The 21,348-nt window shown below is 42.1% G+C and overlaps 1 protein-coding gene across 3 annotated transcripts in view; it reads left to right on the top strand.

Annotated features, from left to right (window-relative positions):
* gk5 (glycerol kinase 5) overlaps positions 1 to 14,333 on the top strand; it is an 88,947-nt gene extending 74,614 nt beyond the window's left edge. For 2 of the 3 annotated variants that reach the window (XM_043702787.2, XM_043702790.2), the window contains 4 exons: positions 7,825 to 7,928; positions 10,401 to 10,460; positions 10,668 to 10,801; positions 11,844 to 14,333. In XM_043702787.2, coding sequence (XP_043558722.1) covers positions 7,825 to 7,928; positions 10,401 to 10,460; positions 10,668 to 10,801; positions 11,844 to 12,001 — 456 coding nt within the window. In that variant the 3' untranslated portion in view covers positions 12,002 to 14,333. The remainder of the gene's footprint in view (positions 1 to 7,824; positions 7,929 to 10,400; positions 10,461 to 10,667; positions 10,802 to 11,843) is intronic. The other variant, XM_043702789.2, reaches the window with a different exon arrangement.
* The last annotated feature ends 7,015 nt before the right edge of the window (positions 14,334 to 21,348 follow it).

Raw genomic sequence — 21,348 nt, 5'->3', positions numbered from 1 at the left:
ACTTATAAGGAGATCTCAGCTATCTGTAAGAATAATAGGGTGGCTATGGTAGGGTACTTTGACTTTCCAAACTTAGACTGGGACTGCCATAGTGTTAAGGGTTTAGATGGAGAGGAATTTATCAAGTGTGTATAAGACAATTTTCTGATTCAGTACGTGGATGTACCTACTAGAGAAGGTGCAAAACTTGACCTACTCTTGGGAAATAAGGCAGGGCAGGTGACTGAGGGGTCAGTGGGGGTACACTTTGGGGCCAGTGACCATAATTCTATTTGTTTTAAAATAGTGATGGAAAAGGATAGACCAGATCTAAAAGTTGAAGTTCTAAATTGGAGGAAGGCCAATTTTGACGGTATTAGGCAAGAACTTTGGAAAGCTGATTGGGGGCAGATGTTCGTAGGTAAAGGGACAGCTGGAAAATGGGAAGCCTTCAGAAATGAGATAATGAGAATCCAGAGAAAGTATATTCCTGTCAGGGTGAAAGGGAAGGCTGGTAGGTATAGGGAATGTTGGATGACTAAAGAAATTGAGGGTTTGGTTAAGAAAGAGAAGGAAGCATATGTCAGATATAGACAGGATAGATAGAGTGAATCCTTAGAGTATAAAGGAAGTAGGAGTATACTTGAGAGGGAAATCAGGAGGGCAAAAAGGGGACATGAGATAGCTTTGGCAAATAGAATTAAGGAGAATCCAAAGGGTTTTTACAAATACACTAAGGACAAAAGGGTACATGGGAGAGAATACGGCCCCTCAAAGATCAGCAAGGGGGCCTTTGTGTGGAGCCACAGAAAATGGGGGAGATATTAAATGAGTATTTTGCATCAGTGTTTACAGTGGAAAAGGACATGGAATATATATAATGTGAGGAAATAGATGGTGACACTTTGAAAAATCTCCATATTACAGAGGAGGAAGTACTGGATGTCTTGAAATGGGTAAAGGTGGATAAATCCCCAGGATCTGATCAGGTGTACCAGAGAACTCTGTGGGAAGCTAGAGAAGTGATTGCTGGGCCTCTTGCTGAGATATTTGCTTCATCGATAGTCACAGATGAGGTGCTGGAAGACTGGAGGTTGGCTAATGTGCCACTGTTTAAGAAGGGTGGTAAGGGCAAGTCGGGGAACTATAGACCAATGAGCCTGATGTCGATGGTGGGGAAGTTGTTGGAGGAAATCCTGAGGGACAGGATGTACACGTATTTGGAAAGGCAAGGACTGATTAGGGATAGTCAACAAGGCTTTGTGCGTGGGAAATCATTTCTCACATACTTGATTGAGTTTTTTGAAGAAGTAACAAAGAGGATTGATGGGGGCAGAGTGGTAGATGTGATCCATATGGAATTCAGTAAGGCTTTCAACAAGGTTCGAGGAGAAAGTGAGGACTGCAGATGCTGGAGATCAGAGCCGAAAATGTGTTGCTGGAAAAGCGCAGCAGGTCAGGCAGTATCCAGGGAACAGGAGAATCGACGTTTCGGGCATAAGCCCTTCTTCAGGCTTCCTGAAGATGGGCTTATGCCCGAAACGTCAATTCTCCTGTTCCTTGGATGCTGCCTGACCTGCGCTTTTCCAGCAACACATTTTCGGCTTTCAACAAGGTTCCCCATGGGAGACTGGTTAGCAAGGTTAGATCTCACAGGATACAGGGAGAACTAGTCATTTGGATACAGAACTGGCTCAAAGGTAGAAGACAGAGGGTGGTGGTGGAGGGTTGTTTTTTCAGACTGGAGGCCTGTGACCAGTGGAGTGCCACAAGGATCGGTGCTGGGTCCTCTACTTTTTGTCATTTACATAAATGATTTGGATGTGAGCACAAGAGGTACAGTTAGTAAGTTTGCAGATGACACCAAAATTGGAGGCATAGTGGACAGCGACGAAGATTACCTCAGATTACAACAGGATCTTGATCAGAAGGGCAAATGGGCTGAGAAGTGGCAGATGGAGTTTAATTCGGATAAATGCAAGGTGCTGCATTTTGGGAAAGCAAATCTTAGCAGGATTTATACACTTAATGGTAAGGTCCTAGGGAGTGTTGCTGAACAAGGAGACCTTGGGAGTGCAAGTTAATAGCTCCTTGAAAGTGGAGTCGCAGGTAGATAGGATAGTGAAGAAGGCGTTTGGTATGCTTTCTTTTATTGGTCAGAGTATTGAGTACAGGAGTTGGGAGGTCATGTTGCGGCTGTACAGGACATTGGTTAGGCCACTTTTGGAATATTGTGTGCAGTTCTGGTCTCCTTCCTGTCAGAAAGATGTTGTGAAACTTGAAAGGGTTCAGAAAAGATTTACAAGGATGTTGCCAGGGTTGGAGGATTTGAGCTACAGGGAGAGGCTGAACAGGCTGGGGCTGTTTTCCCTGGAGCGTCAGAGGCTGAGGGGTGACCTTATAGAGGCTTACAAAATTATGAGGGGCATGGATAGGGTGAATAGACAAAGTCTTTTCCCTGGGGTTGGGGAGTCCAGAACTAGAGGGCATAGGTTTAGGGTGAGAGGGGAAAGATATAAAAGAGACCTAAGGGGCAACTTTTTCACGCAGAGGGTGGTACGTGTATGGAATGAGCTGCCAGAGGATGTGGTGGAGGCTGGTACAATTGCAACATTTAAAAGGCATTTGGATAGGTATGAATAGGAAGGGTTTGGAGGGATATGGGCTGGGTGTTGGCAGGTAGGACTCTATTGGGTTGGGATATCTGGTTGGTATGGACGGGTTGGACCGAAGGATCTGTTTCCATGCTGTATGTCTCTGTGACTCTGTGGCTATGTTATCATCTCCTTAGAGTTCTGTCTATTTACCAGCCTTTTTGTCAGTCAATCTAGTTTTTAAACTGTTTGTTCATGAGATGCGGGTATCCCTGGCTGCACCAGTATTTATTACTCCTCTGTAGTTACCCAGAGGGTAGTTGAGAGTCTCCCACATAAGTGCGAATTTGTAATCATTTGATTTCCTTTCCTAAAGGACATTAGTACACTAGATGTGTTTATGGAACAGTCGATAGTCACAGATTGACATTACACTAGCTTTTTATCCCAAATTTTTATTGACTTCAAATTTCACCATCTCACTGGGATTTGAACCCACATCCCAGAACATTAGCCTATTCCTTGATTGCTGGTCCACTGATATCTCACCCACACCGTGATTCCCCATATGATATTTCTCATCCTATTTCAACATTTATTTTTGTGTGTTTTACACATCTGTGGTGTTTTGTTTTTAACGTTCACTCATGGGATGTGTGCATCTCTGACTGGGTCCAGCATTAAATGACTATCCCTAGCTGCCATTGGGAAGGTGGTGGTGTTGAACCTCTGCAGTCCATGTCCTATAGGTAGATTCACAATGCTGTTCAGTAGGGAATTCCAGGATTTTGACCCAGTGATCCTGAAGGAAGTGCAATGTTTCCAAGAAGGATGGTGAGAGGCTTGGAGGAGAACTTTCTGGTGGTGCTGGTGTTCCCATGTATCCCATGCTCCATCCCTTGTCCTTTGAGATGGAAGTGGTCAGAGGTTTGGAAGGTGCTGTCTGAGGATCTTTGGTGCATATCTCAGTGCATCTTGTAGATGATACACACTGCTGCTACTGAGCATTCGTGATGGAGGGAGTGGGTGTGGTGCTAATCAAGCAGGCTGCTTTCTCCTGGATGGCATTGAGCTTCTTGACTGTCGGAGCTGCATCCATCCAGGTAAGTGGGGAATATTCCATCACACTCCTGACTTGTGCCTCGTAGGTGATGGGTGGTTTATGAGAAGTCAGGAGGTGAGTCACTTGCTGCAGTATTCCCAGCCTCTTACCTGCTCTTGGAGCCCCTGTTTGTAATGTGTCCAGTTGACATTCTGGTCAATAGGTTTGGAAAGTGCAGTCTCTTGATGCATTTCTGCAGTGCATCCTGTAAATGATGCACGCTGCTGCTGTATGTTGACGATGGAGGGAGTGGAATTTTGTAGAAGTGCTGTTTGATGTCAATGTGCCTGGCAGGCCCATGTCTCCCTTCTATGGATCAGGATTATATTACGACATTTTTTGATTTGCAAACACATCACTTTCATCTTTTGAAAGAGAAAGAACAGTCATTTTAAATGTCTATTCAGCAACTACCAATCTCTCAAATTATTTTGTCAAAGGTTTTGAAAGTTTGGAGTGAAGACTATTTTAACAATCACACTTTTCAAAGAAAACATTGAAAGGAACGCTTACAACATTGGGTCTACGTAGCTACCTCAAACAAATCATAATACGCAGTCCTCTGAACTGCAGGCTAAATATCGCTAGCTAATAACTGGCAACTGAAACTTATTTTTATTTATGTTGAACTTTGTGACTTTAGAGGTAAGTCCATTTTGGGAGAATGATATATTTTGTGTTCCTGGATGGACATCTACAACACCTTGTAAAACATTGGGCTTTGATTAGCCACAAGCAATCCCAAGTGTTGAATTTCCACTGATTTCATTATTTTTATTCCTTGATCAGTTTTGCATTGAGCTGAAAATTACTTCGGGACAGCTTGTGGTTAAAGGCAAAGAATTGACCAGATGACCTTGCTTTGTTTGTGAGGCCAGGCCTAGAGGTTAATTGCAGGCTGGGTCTTGATTTAAAAATATTCTAACAGAGAGTGAACCCAGGAAGAGCATTTTTAAGTAGATAGCAGAAGTTAGCTATTAACAAGGTCAGTGCCTGCAAATTGGATCTGGCAAGTCTGTAGGAGCCACTGTATTTAAGCAGATGGCTGTTATTGAATCGTAATTGGGGCCTTGGGAAGAGGCTCTCAGCGTGGAGCCGGATTAAAGTTGTTTTTTTTTAAAAAACTGTTTTCTGAGAGATGGTTCTGGGCTACTCCTGAGACAGCATGAAGATTTAAAAGCTCCCTGCCTAATCTGAGACACTGGCTTCCAGAATCTCCAAGAGTAGAAGGCTGAGTAAGAGACATTGCTGCCTGGGTGAACTAAGAAAGTGACCCTGATCAATGTTTCAGGAAAGGGACCAAGGAATTCACATTTCTGACTGTGAAATAATACTTGGTGAGGGAGATTTAAGTCACCTGGGTCAAAAAGTGTGGCGTTGGAAAAACACAGCAGGTCAGACAGCATCCGAGGAGCAGGAGAGTCGACATTTCGGGTAGAAGCCCGAAATGTCGACTCTCCATCAGGAATGTGGAGGGGGCTGGGAAGGCGATAGGTGGATGCAGGTGGAGGGTAATTGTGGAGCGTGGGTTGGTGGGGGTGGGGAGGGAGCGTGGACCTAACAATGTAAGCTGGTTAATATTCTCTCTGCAAAAGTTGTTTTCTATCTCATAAATAATCACATCTTTCATTTAAGATACAAAATCTGTGTCTGGAAATTATTTTTTCACAAAGTCTTGGATTGGTTATCCAATCCCGTTAGAAACCATCACAGCAATTATTTGGGGTCTTCGGTTTAATTTGGCTGGGTTGCAAATATTAAGGTAGAAAGGCTGATTTGCTTCAGCTGTTTGCTTCTGGGTTGTAACACAGGAGACCTGATGGTCATTATAAGCATTGTGTAAGAGAGAGTCTCATTCTTTTTATTTGCCATATGTTTTTGGAACAAAAGCTGCTCATCAATATGAAGCCTCAAATTTACTTGTGACTTACTACTGTGCTCTGACTTCAGGAGCTACAGTACCCCTCTTTCCCTCCTTTCAGCAGAGATGATTAATGCACAGCCATGTTAGCAGCTCAATCACCAAACATTGTTGCTCAGCTTAGGTCTGGCAGCATCAGTGGAGAGAAAACACAGTTACCTTTTCAGATCCAATGACCCTCTGTCAGAATAGTAGTTTAATATACAGTCTTAAAGTTACTCATTAACTGTTCAATGGGACCTTTGCTATATAAAAACCAAAAAGACTGGATACTGTAAATCTGAGACACAAAGAAATTGCTGGAAAAGCTCAGCAGGTCTGGTAGCATCTGTGGAGAGAAATCGGAGTTAACGTTTCAGGTCCAGTGACCCTGAGTTCTGACAAAGGGTCATTCAACCAGAAACCACCTAGAACATTTCTGTATTTCGAGTGTATTTTAATCCTTTTAAGGAATGAATAACTTTGCATCATAAAAACTATGCGTTTTAGTTGTCTCTGGTCTTTACAATGGATTACTTAGCACTTCTTTATAATAGGCTGAAAGCAGAAGCCCACCTTTTTGTGGTATTTCATATATGGCAATTATTTGTTTACCTCTTTCAAAATCAACTAGGGCATGGATGTTGTGCTCACTAATGCCCCCACTAATGTATAACCAGTGGATTTCCTGGTAAACCTAATTTTTGCTGCCTGGGAGTTAGGAGCTGCTTTTCATTTTAAATCAGTATTCCAAACGATTATATATTTCCTGTAGGTTAAAGAATTACTTTCAACTGTTTTACACAGCAACTATAGCCCCTTTAATAACTGTTAGGACTCTATATTAAAACATTCTGCATGGATTGGATGTGTTTCTGCTTAATATTTACTAACAAGGACATCAAATGAATGGATGGAAAAAGATAATTTTATAAGTGTATAAATTTTAGTCAGAACATTTACAGCCTTCCATGGAAACTGCATTAAAATGCTGCTTCCAAGGTCATGTTTCTCGTGCATTTTGCCCAATAAAACTGATCATTAGCCATCAGTTTATAGTCAAACTTCAGAATCAGAATTATTTATTTACTAAATTCGACTGACTTATCAAATAACTGATGTTTCTTTGCAATGGTGGCTTCATAAAAATAGCGAATAATTGACTTGCTTATGCTATTTATTGAGTTTCAAAAGTTGAATTGGAAAAGCCACAGAAAACCTTGGCCAGTTGTGGTGCATTTAAATGTCCAATCAGCGTTAAACTGGATCATGGTTTGTGGGTGTGCAGCAGGCAGAGGTGTTTAGTTTCAGCAGTTGTTCAGTTTGTCCAATCTCCCATCTTCACATCTGAAGTGAAATTACAATCTGTTTTACATGATAACTGCAATTGAGCTCACAGTCTTAAGATTGTGTCACTTCAGCAGAGTATTAAATTACTTTTAACGTTCAGTTTTAACCTGTTTGAACAGTGTATGTAATCCTATAGTCATGGTGGAACCAATTCTAACATTATTGCACGTCCATTGGACATTTAGTTTATAATCCTTTTCTTAAACCTTCTTTGACTTTCTCACTTGGAGAAAAAATGAATCTGAAAGTGCCTGGACCCACTGATAATCAATAAATGAATATTTGTCGGCTTCTATTTGCTGTTTGATTTTTGAAGTGTAACCACTGTCTTGTGTAATATGCAAGCAGGTCCACAGAAGAACTAGGTTCTGATCAGTGTCAAACGTAGTATACTTTGCTTCACTTTTCCTTCCCCTGTTAGCATGTGAACACTGAGCCTATTGTGCTGGTCCACATGTTTCCCTGGCTGAGCTTGACATAGATCAGTAGTCAAGTCTGAGGCTGACCTTGTTCAGTGCCACATCAAGTAAACCATTTACCCACCAACGTGCTATGGAACATTGCATTGTAGTTTCTTCTGCCACTGAATCATATACTTCCTTGTAGTTTACACAGCTAACTATAAGCAGGTTGCTGAGAACTAATTAATAATGTGTGGATTGTGTATAAATGAAGCCACCTTAATTCTCAACACACGTTAAGAATGTAAACTGATCCACCCTGTCAATTACAGAAGTGACAGCCTTTACAAAAAGACATAATTTTCCTACTTTCTTTTATGCTGCCTCTCACTGTCTTCTGTAAGTCATTTTTTAAAAATTAATAATCCAATATACTTTGTGCACAGTATTGAAGTGTGTATTTCTATTAATGAAATAAAAATGTTTTGTTTTGGTCAGGCTCCTTTAAATGACCCAAATGCTTGTGCATCATTTTTGGGACTGAAACCTTCAACGACCAAAATTCATCTGGTGCGAGCAATACTGGAGTCCATTGCCTTCAGGTGTGTGGTACAGATATGGTCCATATATTATTTGAATACTATGTCGTGCATGAAAACATTACTACCTCCGTGTCATGACAGTCTGCCCTCTTCGGTCTATTGTGTACATGAACAGATTGTGGAGAAGAAGCTAGACTGATGCAAATTGTGCAAACAGTTGTACTAAGATGTTGGACCTCTATACTGAAACGTAGCCAAGACGTGAAAGTTTTCTTGTGTATCAATTTTAGGTTTTGGTTTTGCACATTTTCAGTTACAGATAATAATAGTCATTCCTAAACCCAACAAATGTAAGCTTGAAACCACCCTGTCTGTTCATGGCTGGCGAACTTGCTTGTAATTATGGTGAACTGCATTTCTGGAAAGATAAATCGTGGGCAGGCAACAAACAGACTTGTAGATGAGTATATCCAGCCACTACTCAGTGATTGTTCCAATGGCCATACATCCTGAAGCACAAATGCACACAACACCACTTAAATCATTTGTCCCCTTTTGTCATTTGGGGTTTGTGATTTTTGCCATGTTTCACAAACAGACCTCCTGCTTCAACCAAGCATTCCCCAGCACCACAGGAGACAGGGCCCTCAGCTGGATCCGTACCATCTACCACACTTCAGCCCTCACCACCTTCCCTCCCTCCCAACCCTCACTGTTAGCAATAGGGGTCAACCTTGTCCTTACTTACCATTCCATCGGTATCCACATCAAGAGGATTATTAGCCACTATTTCTGCCACCTCCAGTGAGATGCGATCCTCGGGCACACATTCCCCTCCCCTCCCTTGTCTGCCTTCCACAAGGACAATTCCATCCGGGTTACTCTGGTCCACTCCTCTGCTCCCCAGTCGCACGCACGCACACCCTGCAACTACCAATGGTGTAACACCTTCCTGTTTACGTCTTCCATCCTCCGTATCCAAGGGCCCAAACATACCTTCCAGATGCAGCAGCACTTTACCTGCACGTCCCACAATCTGGTCTCCTGCATTTGTTGCTCACAATGTGGTCCCCTCCACACTGGGGGAAACAAAGCGGAGACGAGGTGACTGCGGAACACCTACATTCTGCCCACGAAAAAGACCCTGAGCTTCCAGTGGTCTGCCACTTCAATACCTCACCCTGCTCCCTGTCTTGGGCTCGCCACAGTGCTCCAGTGAAGCTTAGCGCAAGCTGAAAGAACAGCACCTCACTTCCATCTGGGAACTTTACAGCCTTCTGGACTCAACATAGTGTTCAACAATATTAAGGTTTGAGTTACCTTCTCCCATGTCCTTACCCTGACCCCCACGCTCCAGGCCTTGTTATCATATGTGGTGCTGGAAAAACAGACTGGTCTCCAGCATCTGCAGTCCTCACTTTCTCCTAGTTGATCTTAACCTACTGCGAATCCTCTTGCAAGGATGCCTACCTTGAAGAAGCTCTCCTCCTCCCTCTACAATGATCTCAGTGAGTCCGTCTCTCACTACACCCCCTCCCCCCACCAGGTCATCTCCTCTGCTCTGAAGCTCTTCAGCCACATCCGGAAACAGACTCGCAGGGAACACCTCCTCTGGGACACCTGCGCCAACCAACCCAACCCAACCGCCCCATGGCTGAACACTTTAACTCCCCCTCCCACTCTGCCAAGGACATGCAGGTCCTTGGCCTCCTCGATCACCAGACCCTGACCACACGACGCCTGAAGGAAGAGCGCCTCATCTTCCGCCTAGGAACCCTCCAACCACACGGGATGAATATAGATTTCTCCAGCTTCCTCATTTCCCCTCCCCCTACCTTATCTCAGTCCCAACTCCCGGATTCAGCACTGCCCTCTTGACCTGCAATCATCTTCCCGACCTCTCCGCCCCCGCCCCCACCTCCGGCCTATCACCCTCACCCTCAGCCTCACCTCCTTCCACCTATTGTATTCCCAGCGTCCCTACCCTTGATCTCAGCCTGCTTGGCACACCAGCCTCATTCCTTGTTATCACATGGTCTGCTATTACACACTGTCCATCGTTAGCCACTAATAGTCCTCATTAGCAGCTATTTATTCTCTTTGGTTGACCTTTATCCACTCCTTTGTCTGTTTAACTGATTTTCTCACTCTTTGGACTCTACCTTTACCTATTGTTTCCTTCTCAACCTCCCCACAACTTCTGCATAAAAACACTTTTTTGCAGCTACCTTCTGCAGAAGGGTCACTGGACCTGAAACATTAATTCTGATTTCTCTCCACACATGCTGCTAGACCTGCAGAAATTTTCTAGTAATTTCTGTTTTTGTTTTTGACCTGTATTCTTTGTAACCTTTAAGATTTCTGTAAGTTCCTTTTTAGGATTAAAAGCACTTCATAAATTTTGATCTCTAGCAGCACAATCTGTATGAACTGCATAAATTTGCAACTGTTGTGTTTGTAAGTTCAATGTAATTTGTTTTATTTAAGCACTTTGTATTTCAAGTATTTTTGATCATGTTTTGTTTCATTTAGAAACAAACAACTTTACGACACAATGCTGAAAGAAATCCATATTCCAATTACATGCATCAGGTATCTGACACTTAATCATCACAGCGTTCATTTATGTGAAGTATTTTGCATTAATTAAAAGGCTGGATTTTATAATTAACCAGTGAAAATTGCAGATAGTTGGGGTTGGAGAAATTGATGATGTGGCTAGTCGTTGGCAAACTTTTCCTGACACGCTTTGGATTATGTTTATGTAGTTTATGCTGGTGAACTGTTTGTTGTGTACAGGGCAGATGGCGGTATATGCAGCAATCGGTTTGTCATGCAGCTTACTACAGATCTGCTCATGTGTGATATCGAGAAACCGAAACGTGTGGATATGTCCAGTCTCGGAGCAGCCTTTTTAGCTGGCCTTGCAATTGGTATGTCAGAAATAAGGGGCTTTTCAATGTTCACTTTTATTAGAGAAAATTATTTCAATTATTTTCAGAAAGCAGTTTTTATTTGTAACATGGCTTTCTGTTGGGAGTTCTTAATGTGACGACAAAGTTTGAAATTTGTATTTGATTTTAGGAACAACTTTATGAGCATAAATGCCTTTTAATATATATTCCCTCACTCTCCAATTTATCTATTTTAATGTTTCCCAATCCATCCCTCTTTCTCGCCTTTTTAATTTATTGTCTGTCTTCATTGTTGTATCTTTTCAAAGTTAATATTGCCAGGGTTGGAGGGTTTGAGCTATAGGGAGAGGCTGTATTGCCTGGGATTATTCTGGAGCATCAGAGGCTGAGGGGGTGACCTTTTAGAGGTTTATAAAATCATGAGGGGCATGGATAGGGTAAATAGCTAAGATCTTCCCCTGGGTGGGGGAATCCAGAACTAGAAGGCATAGGTTGAAGGTGAGAGGGGAAAGATTTAAAAGGCTCCTGAAGGACAATTTTTTTTCATGCAGAGGGTGGTATGTGTATGGAATGAGCTGCCAAGAGGAAGTGGTGGAGGCTGGTACAATTACAACATTTAACTGGCATCTGGATGGGTATATGAATAGGAACGGTTTAGAGGGATATGGGCTGAGTGCTGGCAAAAGGGACTACTAGATTAGTTTATGATATCTGGTCAGCATGGACAAGTTGGACCAAAGGTTCTCTTTCCATGCTGTACATCTGACTCTTTAATACCAATCTATTACAAAGTGGTTAACTGGGCACTCTGTGTCTAGCAATGAAACTGTGCGTGAAAATAACTTGATTATTATTTAAGATTCTTAAGAGTTCTCTTGACATTTGTTCTTATATTTATCCCTTATGATGATGAGACAATGGGCACAGATCACATTCTTACTGTTCTGACGCACAGCTTTGGATATTCATACATGATGGATTTGTATCTTTATTCATGAAATGCATGGAGTTTTGTATATTTCTTGATAAGTTTAAGAGAAAATGTTTAATTTTGTTGCAGGGTACTGGGGCAGCAGAGAAGAACTGAAGACCATAAGATCTGTGGAAACGATTTACAAACCACAAGATGTGTTACATCACTATAAACCCACCGTAGAAAACTGGGAACTAGCTGTACAACGATCTATGCACTGGTACAATAAGACCAAACAGGAGTGAATTATTTTCTTTGAATAAAAGATGGCACTGACAAGTTTTCTTCTGTAAATGTTCCAGGTTCATGTTTGTATATGACTCCCATCGATCAAGTCTCCTGATGTATCTGAAGGGCGAATTTGAGAATATTGTGAGCCTTGTTTTAAGTTTTGTAATAGAAATTGTTACGAAAATACTTGCTAGTTTAAACCATTTGTGCCTGCAATACTACATACTGAAACAAAATAATTCCTGTTTCAAGATATTTTAAATGTTTAAATCCTTCCTGGCACCCTCGCAAGTCAGCTTGCATATCTCAGTGGGTATGAAGATGAAAAGCTATCATTTTGATGGACTGTATTGGGAATATCTGGCACTGGCACTGCTGACCCTTGAGCTTATGACCCATTTATTGAAAGTCATGTGCACTATGACACCCCCCTCCCCCCCCCCCCACACACACACACACTCTGCTTACCCTGTGTGTTTAGGCGGCTTTAATCACTGATCTTTCTGGTACAGAAGAGTCTTCTGAAAATATTAATAGTTTCATGCCCAGACTAGAAGTTGAAAATCTATGTTGAATTGGAAACAACCTAATTCAGAAATTAACGCAAAGGGGGAGAAAGGAAGTGTTGGTTTCTATAACAGTTGGCCGGACACAACTTTAATACACTTCACCAACACTTCTCTGGTGTAAGGTGATTTGTAACATCCTAAGACAGTGCAAGACTCTATTAAAATGTAAGTCTTTTTTTCTTGTTGGGCAGCAAGTCAAATCTCTACCTCTAAATATTTTAATCTGGTATACATAATTGTGCTTTATTACTGCTACCTGAAATGTAAAATATCACAGAATGGCACTTTCAAATTACCAATGTGTGTCTTATTAAACTTTTTAATTGTAGTTGCTTACATACTGATACAGGTTTCAACTTCCACTTCAAACTGTAAAGTAATTTAAATTAAACAAAAAAAAAATTGAGGTCTTGAAAATGTTTCTCTGCAGAATTTCAATGCAGTGCTCTGGAAAACATTTAAGATACATAATTTTTTAAAAAATTGTTCACATTGCATTTATATTTCTAAAAGTGTCTCATTTTAACTGGTTAATGCACCTTCAACAATCGAATTCCAGTTGCTTATGAAGCCAGCACTGTAATGGTCTTCAACAACTACTGTACTGCATTTTATAGTTTAATCTTCATGGAGTTATGAAATTTGTTTGAAGCATTGCTTAACCATTTCCTCATGTTCTTGTTACACTAAACACTTCCAGAACATGGTCAGTAAGGTGGACCTCAGTTCAATTACAGTCAGTACATTCCAATTGAATCGCTGCTTTCCCTCCTTTAGGATCTTGTATTTGGCTCCAGTAATAGTTGTCTGTAGTAACAGTAAATGCCGCTGTCTCATGGGATGATGCGGTACGGACTTGCAAAATTTATTTTGAGTTGTGCTTGATTTGATTGCACTTAGTTCCATTTGGTGAAGTCATCAGTTGAGCCATTCTTCCAGAATTGAAGATCAGACGAGTCATTCTGGGCTGCTGTTGTGTAGCTGTTAATTCAAAAACATCAAACAAGGTCTGCAAACCTACCATGGTGTCTCTTGGTAGACAGTTTCTGTCTCTTCATAGAGCCTTGTTACATCAAATGTTTTAAGTACAAAGAATCCTACTCATATGTTCCAATAAGTAAACTAAAGTGACATCTATTTGTATGAACCAATGTGCAGAGGTAAATATGACAGATGGTGAATTCTCGCACATTTTATTATTCACTTTGTTTCTGTTCTGAAACTGATAATTAAGTACAAGAATGTAAAATTTGTTTTCAAGTCATCAGGAAATGTTTCCTCTTTCCATTCATGGTACTGCTGTGTAGTAAATCAGATCCAAAATAAATACAGCAAAGCTGCGTCTCCAGTGTTTAAACATGAAGTGATCCCCAAAGGAGTATTATTTCCAACCTGAGGTTTCCATCCTTTTTAAAAAGTTAACCTAATATTTTATCAGCATTTCCATTAAAATGAATACATTCTAGTTAAATTGCACATCTAATTCACAAATGCATTTTTTTTTTAGTTTTAGAAATGACATCTAAACTGTGATCAGCAGATGTGTTCAATGTGCTCTATTGAGATTGACTTTTTAATTTACAGTCACATTATTTGTAAGTTACTTTGAAAACCTTCTGCAATCGAACTTGGGTACTTCATCCATCAAACAAAAACGCTAACAATGAGTTATTGTTTAATAAATAGTGCTATCTGTCCACCCATTTTATTTTATTATGCATTATTGTGTAAGTAAAATGTTGGATATTTTCATGAATTAAAAAATTATTAGAAGTTCTGAGTATCTTGCATTCTTCTGTCCTTAGAGTTTGAAGTTTAGAATTATCAGTGATGCTTTAGGGTTTTCTGATAGAAGTTAAAAGATTAGAATTGGCAGTAATTAAATTGTTTATTCAATCATATGCAAAGTAACGAGCGCAGGTCACTCTGTCCTTTGTTTGCTCCCCCATTCAATGAGATTAGCTTTGATCTGATTTTAATCTTCAACCTTTCATTCCTGCATAGCCTGATGATCTTTCATCCATTTGGTAAACAAGAATCAATCTACCTCTCTCTTTAAAAATATTTAAAGATTCTACATCCACTGCCTTTTGAAGAAGAGAATTCAAAATCCATGGGATGTGGGTACCATTTTCTAGACCAGCATTTATTGCCCATTCTTAATTACTCCGGCGAAGTTGATAATAAGCTGTCTCTTGAATTGTTAAAAATCATGCAACACCAGGTTATAGTCCGACAGGTTTAATTGGAAGCACTAGCTTTCGGAGCGACGCTCCTTCATGTGGTTGTGGGCCACCTACTGAAGGGGCAGTGCTCCGAAAGCTAGTGCTTCCAATTAAACCTGTTGGACTATAACCTGGTATTGTGTGATTTTTAACTTTGTATACCCCAGTTCAACACTGATATCTCCCAATTTCAAATTGTTGCAGTCCTTGTTTAGTGAACACCCACAGGTACCATGACCAAGGGAGTGAAGAAGTAGCAGTGCAGGATGTTCAAGGAGGGTGAGAGACTTGGTCCCATGCAGCTGATATCTTGTCCTAGGTGAGAGGTTGCCAGTTTGGAAGGTTCTATTGAAGGAGCCTTGGTGTGTTTGTATATTAACGTATTAGTTACCTTGACAGCTTTGTGCATTAGGAACTAGTCAAAACGGTAAGCAGCATCTTTCACAATGTGAAAGATCAGAGAAACTCTGAAATCTATAGATAGAAGAATGGAGATTAATAATACTTTCATAGATTATTTTTAATCAATTGTGAATTTTATTTTTGGACATGTATACAGTCATGGAAATGTTTTGTAATAAATGACTTTAACGTGTGGGATATTCTCTCCTTCATTCCAAAGGGCTGTCACATTGTCCCCTTGAGAACATTGCATGCTGTCCATTCATGGTTATCCATTCTATTAGTGAGCATAATGGTGGCTCAGTGGTTAGCACTGCTGCCTCACAGCACCAGGGTCCCAGGTTCGATTCTACCCTCTGGCGACTGTGTGGAGTTTGCACATTCTCCCCGTGTCTGCGTGGGTTTTCTTCAGGTGCTCCGGTTTCCTCCCACAGTCCAAAGATGTGCAGATCAGGTGAATTGGCCATGCTAAATTACCCATAGTGTTTGGTGCATTAGTCAGAGGGGAATGGGTCTGGGTAAGTTGCTCTTCAAAGGGTTGGTATGGACTTCTTGGGCCGAAGAGCCTGTTTCCACACTGTAGGGAATCTGATCTAATAATACCTGCTGAGATTACCATGAAGGATTCTCCTTGCTCTCTCCCCTCACCTGAGACGCAGTGACCCTAGGGTTTAATCACCACCAGTTTCTCTAGAAAGCAGTCTGGTAAGATGTTGCAGTTTACCTTTTTTATTCTGTTTATATTCGGGGATTTGAGTGGCTGCACCTCGGTTCTCTTGATTTCTGCAACTTCTGGGTATCAGCTTTGCTTTGAACAGCAGCAAAATAGTTGCAGCACTATTTACTTGTTTTGTGTTTAGCAGTGTTAATGCACTTTACAATCCTCGAGCTCAGAGTAGTAGTAGCTTTTGAAATTTGTTTTATTTTTCCCTTATGGCTTTGTTTGCAAAGTTCTTACATTATGCTTTGCTCTCCATGGGCCCCAGTTGTGCCTGCCACTTCAGATACGTGGAACAGTCAATCTTCCATAGTTACACTGGCACCATTTCCCACCTTTTCCTCCGCTACATTGGTGACTGTATCGGTGCCACCTCATGCTCCCACGAGGGTTGAATAGTTCATCAACTTCACAAACACCTTCCACCCTGACCTCCAGTTCACCTGGACCATCTCAGACACCTTCCTGGACCTTTCCATCTCTATTTCTGGCGACCAACTCAACACAAACATTTATTTCAAACACAAAGACCCCTACAGCTACTTGGACTGCACCTCCTCCCACCCTGCCTCATTTAAAAATGCTATCACTTATTCCCAATTTCTCCGCCTCTGCTGCATCTGCTCCCAGGACACTTCCACCCAGAACATCCCAGGTGGCCTCTTTCAAAGACAGAAATTTCCCCTCCCATGTGGTCAACAATGCCCTTCAGTGCATCTCCTCCACCTCCCATACCTCTACCCTTGAACCCCACCCCTCCAACCACACTAAGCATACAACCCCTTGTCCATCCCAGTCCTCATCTTCCACCCACTAATCTCTGGATGCAGTGCATTATCCTCTGCCATTTCCACCACCTACAGTCAGATCCCACCATCAGAAATATATTTCCCTCCCTACCCCATCAGCATTCCACCGAGACTATTCCTCCGTGACACACTCATTATGTCCTCACCAATTCACCCTCCACACCCAGCACCTTCCCCTGCCACCACAAGAGACTCAACCTGCACCCACACCATCTCCTTCACCTCCATCAAAGGCCCCAAAGGATCCTTCCACATCTGGCAGAGATTTTCCTATACATCCAAACACCTCATCTACTGTGTTTGTTCCTTTCAATACGGTCTCCTCTCCACTGGGGAGACAGGAAGCTGAACATTTCAGAGAACATATGTGGGGTGCGCGCACATGAAAGAACCCCAGCGCCCTGTGGTCAACCACTTTAACTCTCCCTTCCATGCCGCTGAGGACATGAAAGTCCTTGGCTACCTCCACTCCTCGTGGAAGAACACCTCATCCTTTGGCGTGGGACCTACCAATCACATGGCATCAAAGTTGATTTCACCAGTTTCCTGATCTCCCCTTCGTCCTGCCTGCCTTCCCCCCCCCAAATTTAACCCAGATCCAGCCTTTCAACTCAGCACCACCCTTTTCAACTTTTCTACCTGCCCATGTTCCGATGCACTCCACACTCCCTCTGACCTATCACCAACACTCCCCACCTGCATCTACCTTCCAAGCTACTGTCTCCCCCTCCTGTTTATTAGATTTTAGATTACTTACAGTGTGGAAACAGACCCTTCGGCCCAACAAGTCCACACCGCCCTGCCGAAGCGCAACCCACCCATACCCCTACATTTACCCCTTACCTAACACTACGGGCAATTTAGCATAGCCAATTCACCTGACCTGCACATCTTTGTGATTGTGGGAGGAAACCGGAGCACCCGGAGGAAACCCACGCAGACACGGGGAGAATGTGCAAACTCCACACAGTCAGTCGCCTGAGGCGGGAATTGAACCCGGGTCTCTGGCGCTGTGAGGCAGCAGTGCTAACCACTGTGCCACGTGCCACCCACTGTGCCGCCCCTCCCTCCCCTCACCCCACCTCCATCCTATTTACCTCTGTTTCCCCACTCCCACCCCCAATATTCCTGATGAAAGGCTTATGCCCAAAATGCCAACTCCTTGCTCCTTGGATGTTGCCTGACCTGCTGTGCCTTTCCAGTGCCACAGTTTTTGACTCTGATCTTGAGCATCTGCAGTCATCACTTTCTCCTCCACCTTGAGTAGAAGCTCACTGATTTTATCTATCTTGTATAGAATCTTTTACGGGATGTTGGTGTCACTGGTAAATTCGCCATTTGTTGCTCATTTCTAATTGCCTGGGAAATCATTTTCTTGAGCTACTGCAGTCCATCTCATGTAGGTAGACCCACAGTGTTGTACGTAAGGGACTGTTGAACTTTTGTCCACTGATTTTTCAGGTAGTGCATTCCAGACCATTGTAATTACCAGGATATGGCAAGTTGAGTTATGTATCACTCCAGATCGAGTTTCCTCTGTCTATTTGAGAGTGTAGTTCGGACATGAGCCCATCAGTTCGACGTCCTTCCTCTTAATTACATTTTTAATTACCGTTCCTCGACTCCTTTCTCCTGCCTGCCTTCAATTGTTCCTACTCGGGTGGTCTGACCTCAAATTCCTACCATAATCCTTCATACTTGACCCCTCCTTTCCTGCTGCTGACCTCTGACACTGGCTTTCCTCCTGTGAAGAACCAATAAAGTCACTTGCCACTTCCTCCTTATGAGTAACAACCCAAAATGCATCATCCTAACCCCTCATCAATATTGCCACCCCATGGATTTGCTGCGGAGTAATCTAAATAATTTCATGTATCCAATTCACTCTTTCCATATGACGGATTATGCTCATTATCTTTGTGTCTCCTTCCAGGCCTGCAGAATAACTGATATTTTGTAAGCAAGGCCCTTACCATTTATGAGCTCATTGTAGATAACTGAATTGGTCTTATAGCCTTGGTGGAAACTTCACTGAGGCCTGACAACATAAAAGAAGTCTCTGTGCCTGGGCTAAGTTTTCCACATTTACTCTGCACAGATTGTTGTGGTGATGGTATTTCTTGTCATTTAATTACATCTTACTCTGTCCCTCTACTCCTCGTATACTCTGCCCCTTTGATTGATGATGTTGATGTAGTTAATCTCCATTCTCACTTAAAATATGTAAATCAATAAAAATCTCATGTCAGGCAATGACCATCTCCAATTAAGGACTATGCAACCACAATCCCTCGACATTGAATGATATTACTATCACTAATCCCCCCACTATCAAAAACCAAACGTTTGTCGATAAATAAAAACTGAATAGACTCACTGTATAAATATAGTGACTGTAAGAGCAGGTCAGACGCTAGGAATCCTGTAATGGGGAACTCCCCTGACTCCCCAAAATATGTCCATCATCTACAAGGCACAAGTCAGGAATGTGAGGTGATGCATTTTGGAATACGTAATTGTGTACTAAGAAGTATACCAATCACAGTTTCCCTAAAGTGGCGACAAGGTAGATTTGGTGGTCAGGAAAGTGTATGGCATGCTTGCTTTCATTGATTGGGCCATAAAGACTAAAAATTGCCAAGTCATGTTGCAACTGTGTAGAACTTTAGGCCACATTTAGGGCAGCACAGTGTCTCAGTGGTTAGCACTACTGCCTCAGCACCAGGGTCCCAGGTTCAATTCCAGCCTTGGGCGACTGTCTGTGTGGAATTTTGCACATTTTCCCCATGTCTGCGAGGATTTCCTCCATGTGCTCCTGTTTCCTCCCACAGTCCAAAGATGTGCAGGTCAGGTGAATTGGCCATGCTAAATTGCCCATAGTGTTAGGTGCATTAATCAGAGGAAATGGGTTTGGATGGTTACTTTTTGGAGGATCGGTGTGGACTTGTTGGGCCAATGGGCCTGTTTCCACACTGTAGGGAATCTAATCATTTGGAATATTATGCACAGTCCTGGTCGTCACAGTACCAGAAGGATATAGAGGCTTTGGAGAGGGTACAAAAACAATTTACCAGGATGTTGTGTCATTTGGAGGGTATTAGCTATGAGGAGAGGTTGGACAAACTTGGTTTGTTTTCACTTGAAGGTCGGACCCTGAGGGATGACCTGATTAGAGAGAGAAAATAGAGGGGCATGGATTGTCTTATTTCCTAGGGTAGAAATGTCAAATACGTAAGTTTAAGGTAAAAGGGATAAATGTTTTAGAGAGGGTGGTAAGTTTCTGGAATGTGCTGCTAGAGGAGATGGATGCCGATAGAATAGTATTGAAAATGCATCTTGACAGATACATGAATAGGCAGGGATCTGCGGGATGCAGACTGTATGGAGAGAAAATGTTTATCGTTTAGATGCGCTATGTGTCAGCGCAGGCTCGGTGGGCTGAAGACCCTGCTGATGTGCTGCACTGTTCTTTTTTCAGAATGGTCCGGATGATGAATGTGGTTACCCGGGTAGTAGTAACAGTAAATTGGACAGATGTATTAGCAGGGAGTCTAGATTCACGGGGTGGGGGGCTGGGGGCAATGGAAAAACAATATATTGGATTAAATGAAAAGTGAAGGAGGTTTACTTAAAACATAAAAATCAGCAAGGACTCTTTGGGCTGAATGGCCTAGTTCTGTGTTTTAAATACAATAGGAAAGGAGTTGTGATATGTTCTCAACTTCCTTTGGAAAATTGTGATCTTGTGCAGATTTTCATGGAACTAAATTGGATAGGAATAGGAGAGGATGAAGGAATACTCTTGCAGACAGCAGAATGGGTGCTGAAGGAATTTGTAACCTCTGACTCCAAAGAGTGAAAGATCTGAGATGTTGAAGGCAAAGCTTAATGTTGATCACAAGAGTAGAGGGAAGATAAAATCTCTACAGTTCCAGAAGACCATACACCTGCTTTTTCATTAGAGACAGAGAAACAACTGGGGGTGGTTTAACCTGAGGGTCACCCTACCTCCGAGGAGGGGTGGAGGTTCAGAAGAAAAGTGAGTATATGATGGCCTTTACCTATTTTAATTGTTCACGCTGGAGCTAAAGCAAAAAACAAATCAAAAGGGTTTAGCCGAATGGTCTATCTTCTGGGTTATAGTTTTATAGCTGCTGTTCAGTATTTGGGGGAGTCAAATGTTTGCTCATGCTTTTTTTCCCCCCCATTTGTTGCTTATCCATTCTGTCCCAGGATTTTGTTGCTGTACCAATGTCCATGATACATTGTCATTAGTTAGAGTATTCTTTTATTTTTCTTCCCTTTAAGCCAACAGTGCTCTGTCATTTTCTGTCCCAAATGTCCTTTTCTCTCTCTCTCTCCAATGACCCATTGTAAATACCTCAGTTATAATTATTACACATACCTTAGTTATTTCACAGCTATGTCTTTGCCATTGCCTAGGTGTTATTGGGCACAGCTTATACCTCATCTGCCCCACTCCTGAATGTTCTCCCTAAGCAGTTCCAAGTCCTAATGACTTTCGTTATTAATCTTGTGACTGTTGCCATTTACCTGGTTCTTCACTAGCACAATTCTGTGGATGTTGGAGATCAGAAATTAAAACCGAAGTGCTGGAGAATTCCAGTTGTACTTTGG

Source organism: Chiloscyllium plagiosum, unplaced genomic scaffold (genome assembly GCF_037043375.1).
Source record: "Chiloscyllium plagiosum isolate Xiang-an unplaced genomic scaffold, Cpla_swu_hap1 HiC_scaffold_13, whole genome shotgun sequence".
Lineage (NCBI taxonomy): Eukaryota > Metazoa > Chordata > Chondrichthyes > Orectolobiformes > Hemiscylliidae > Chiloscyllium > Chiloscyllium plagiosum.
The sequence above is the reverse complement of the archived record's forward strand: the minus strand, read 5'-3'. Positions and strand labels throughout refer to the sequence as shown.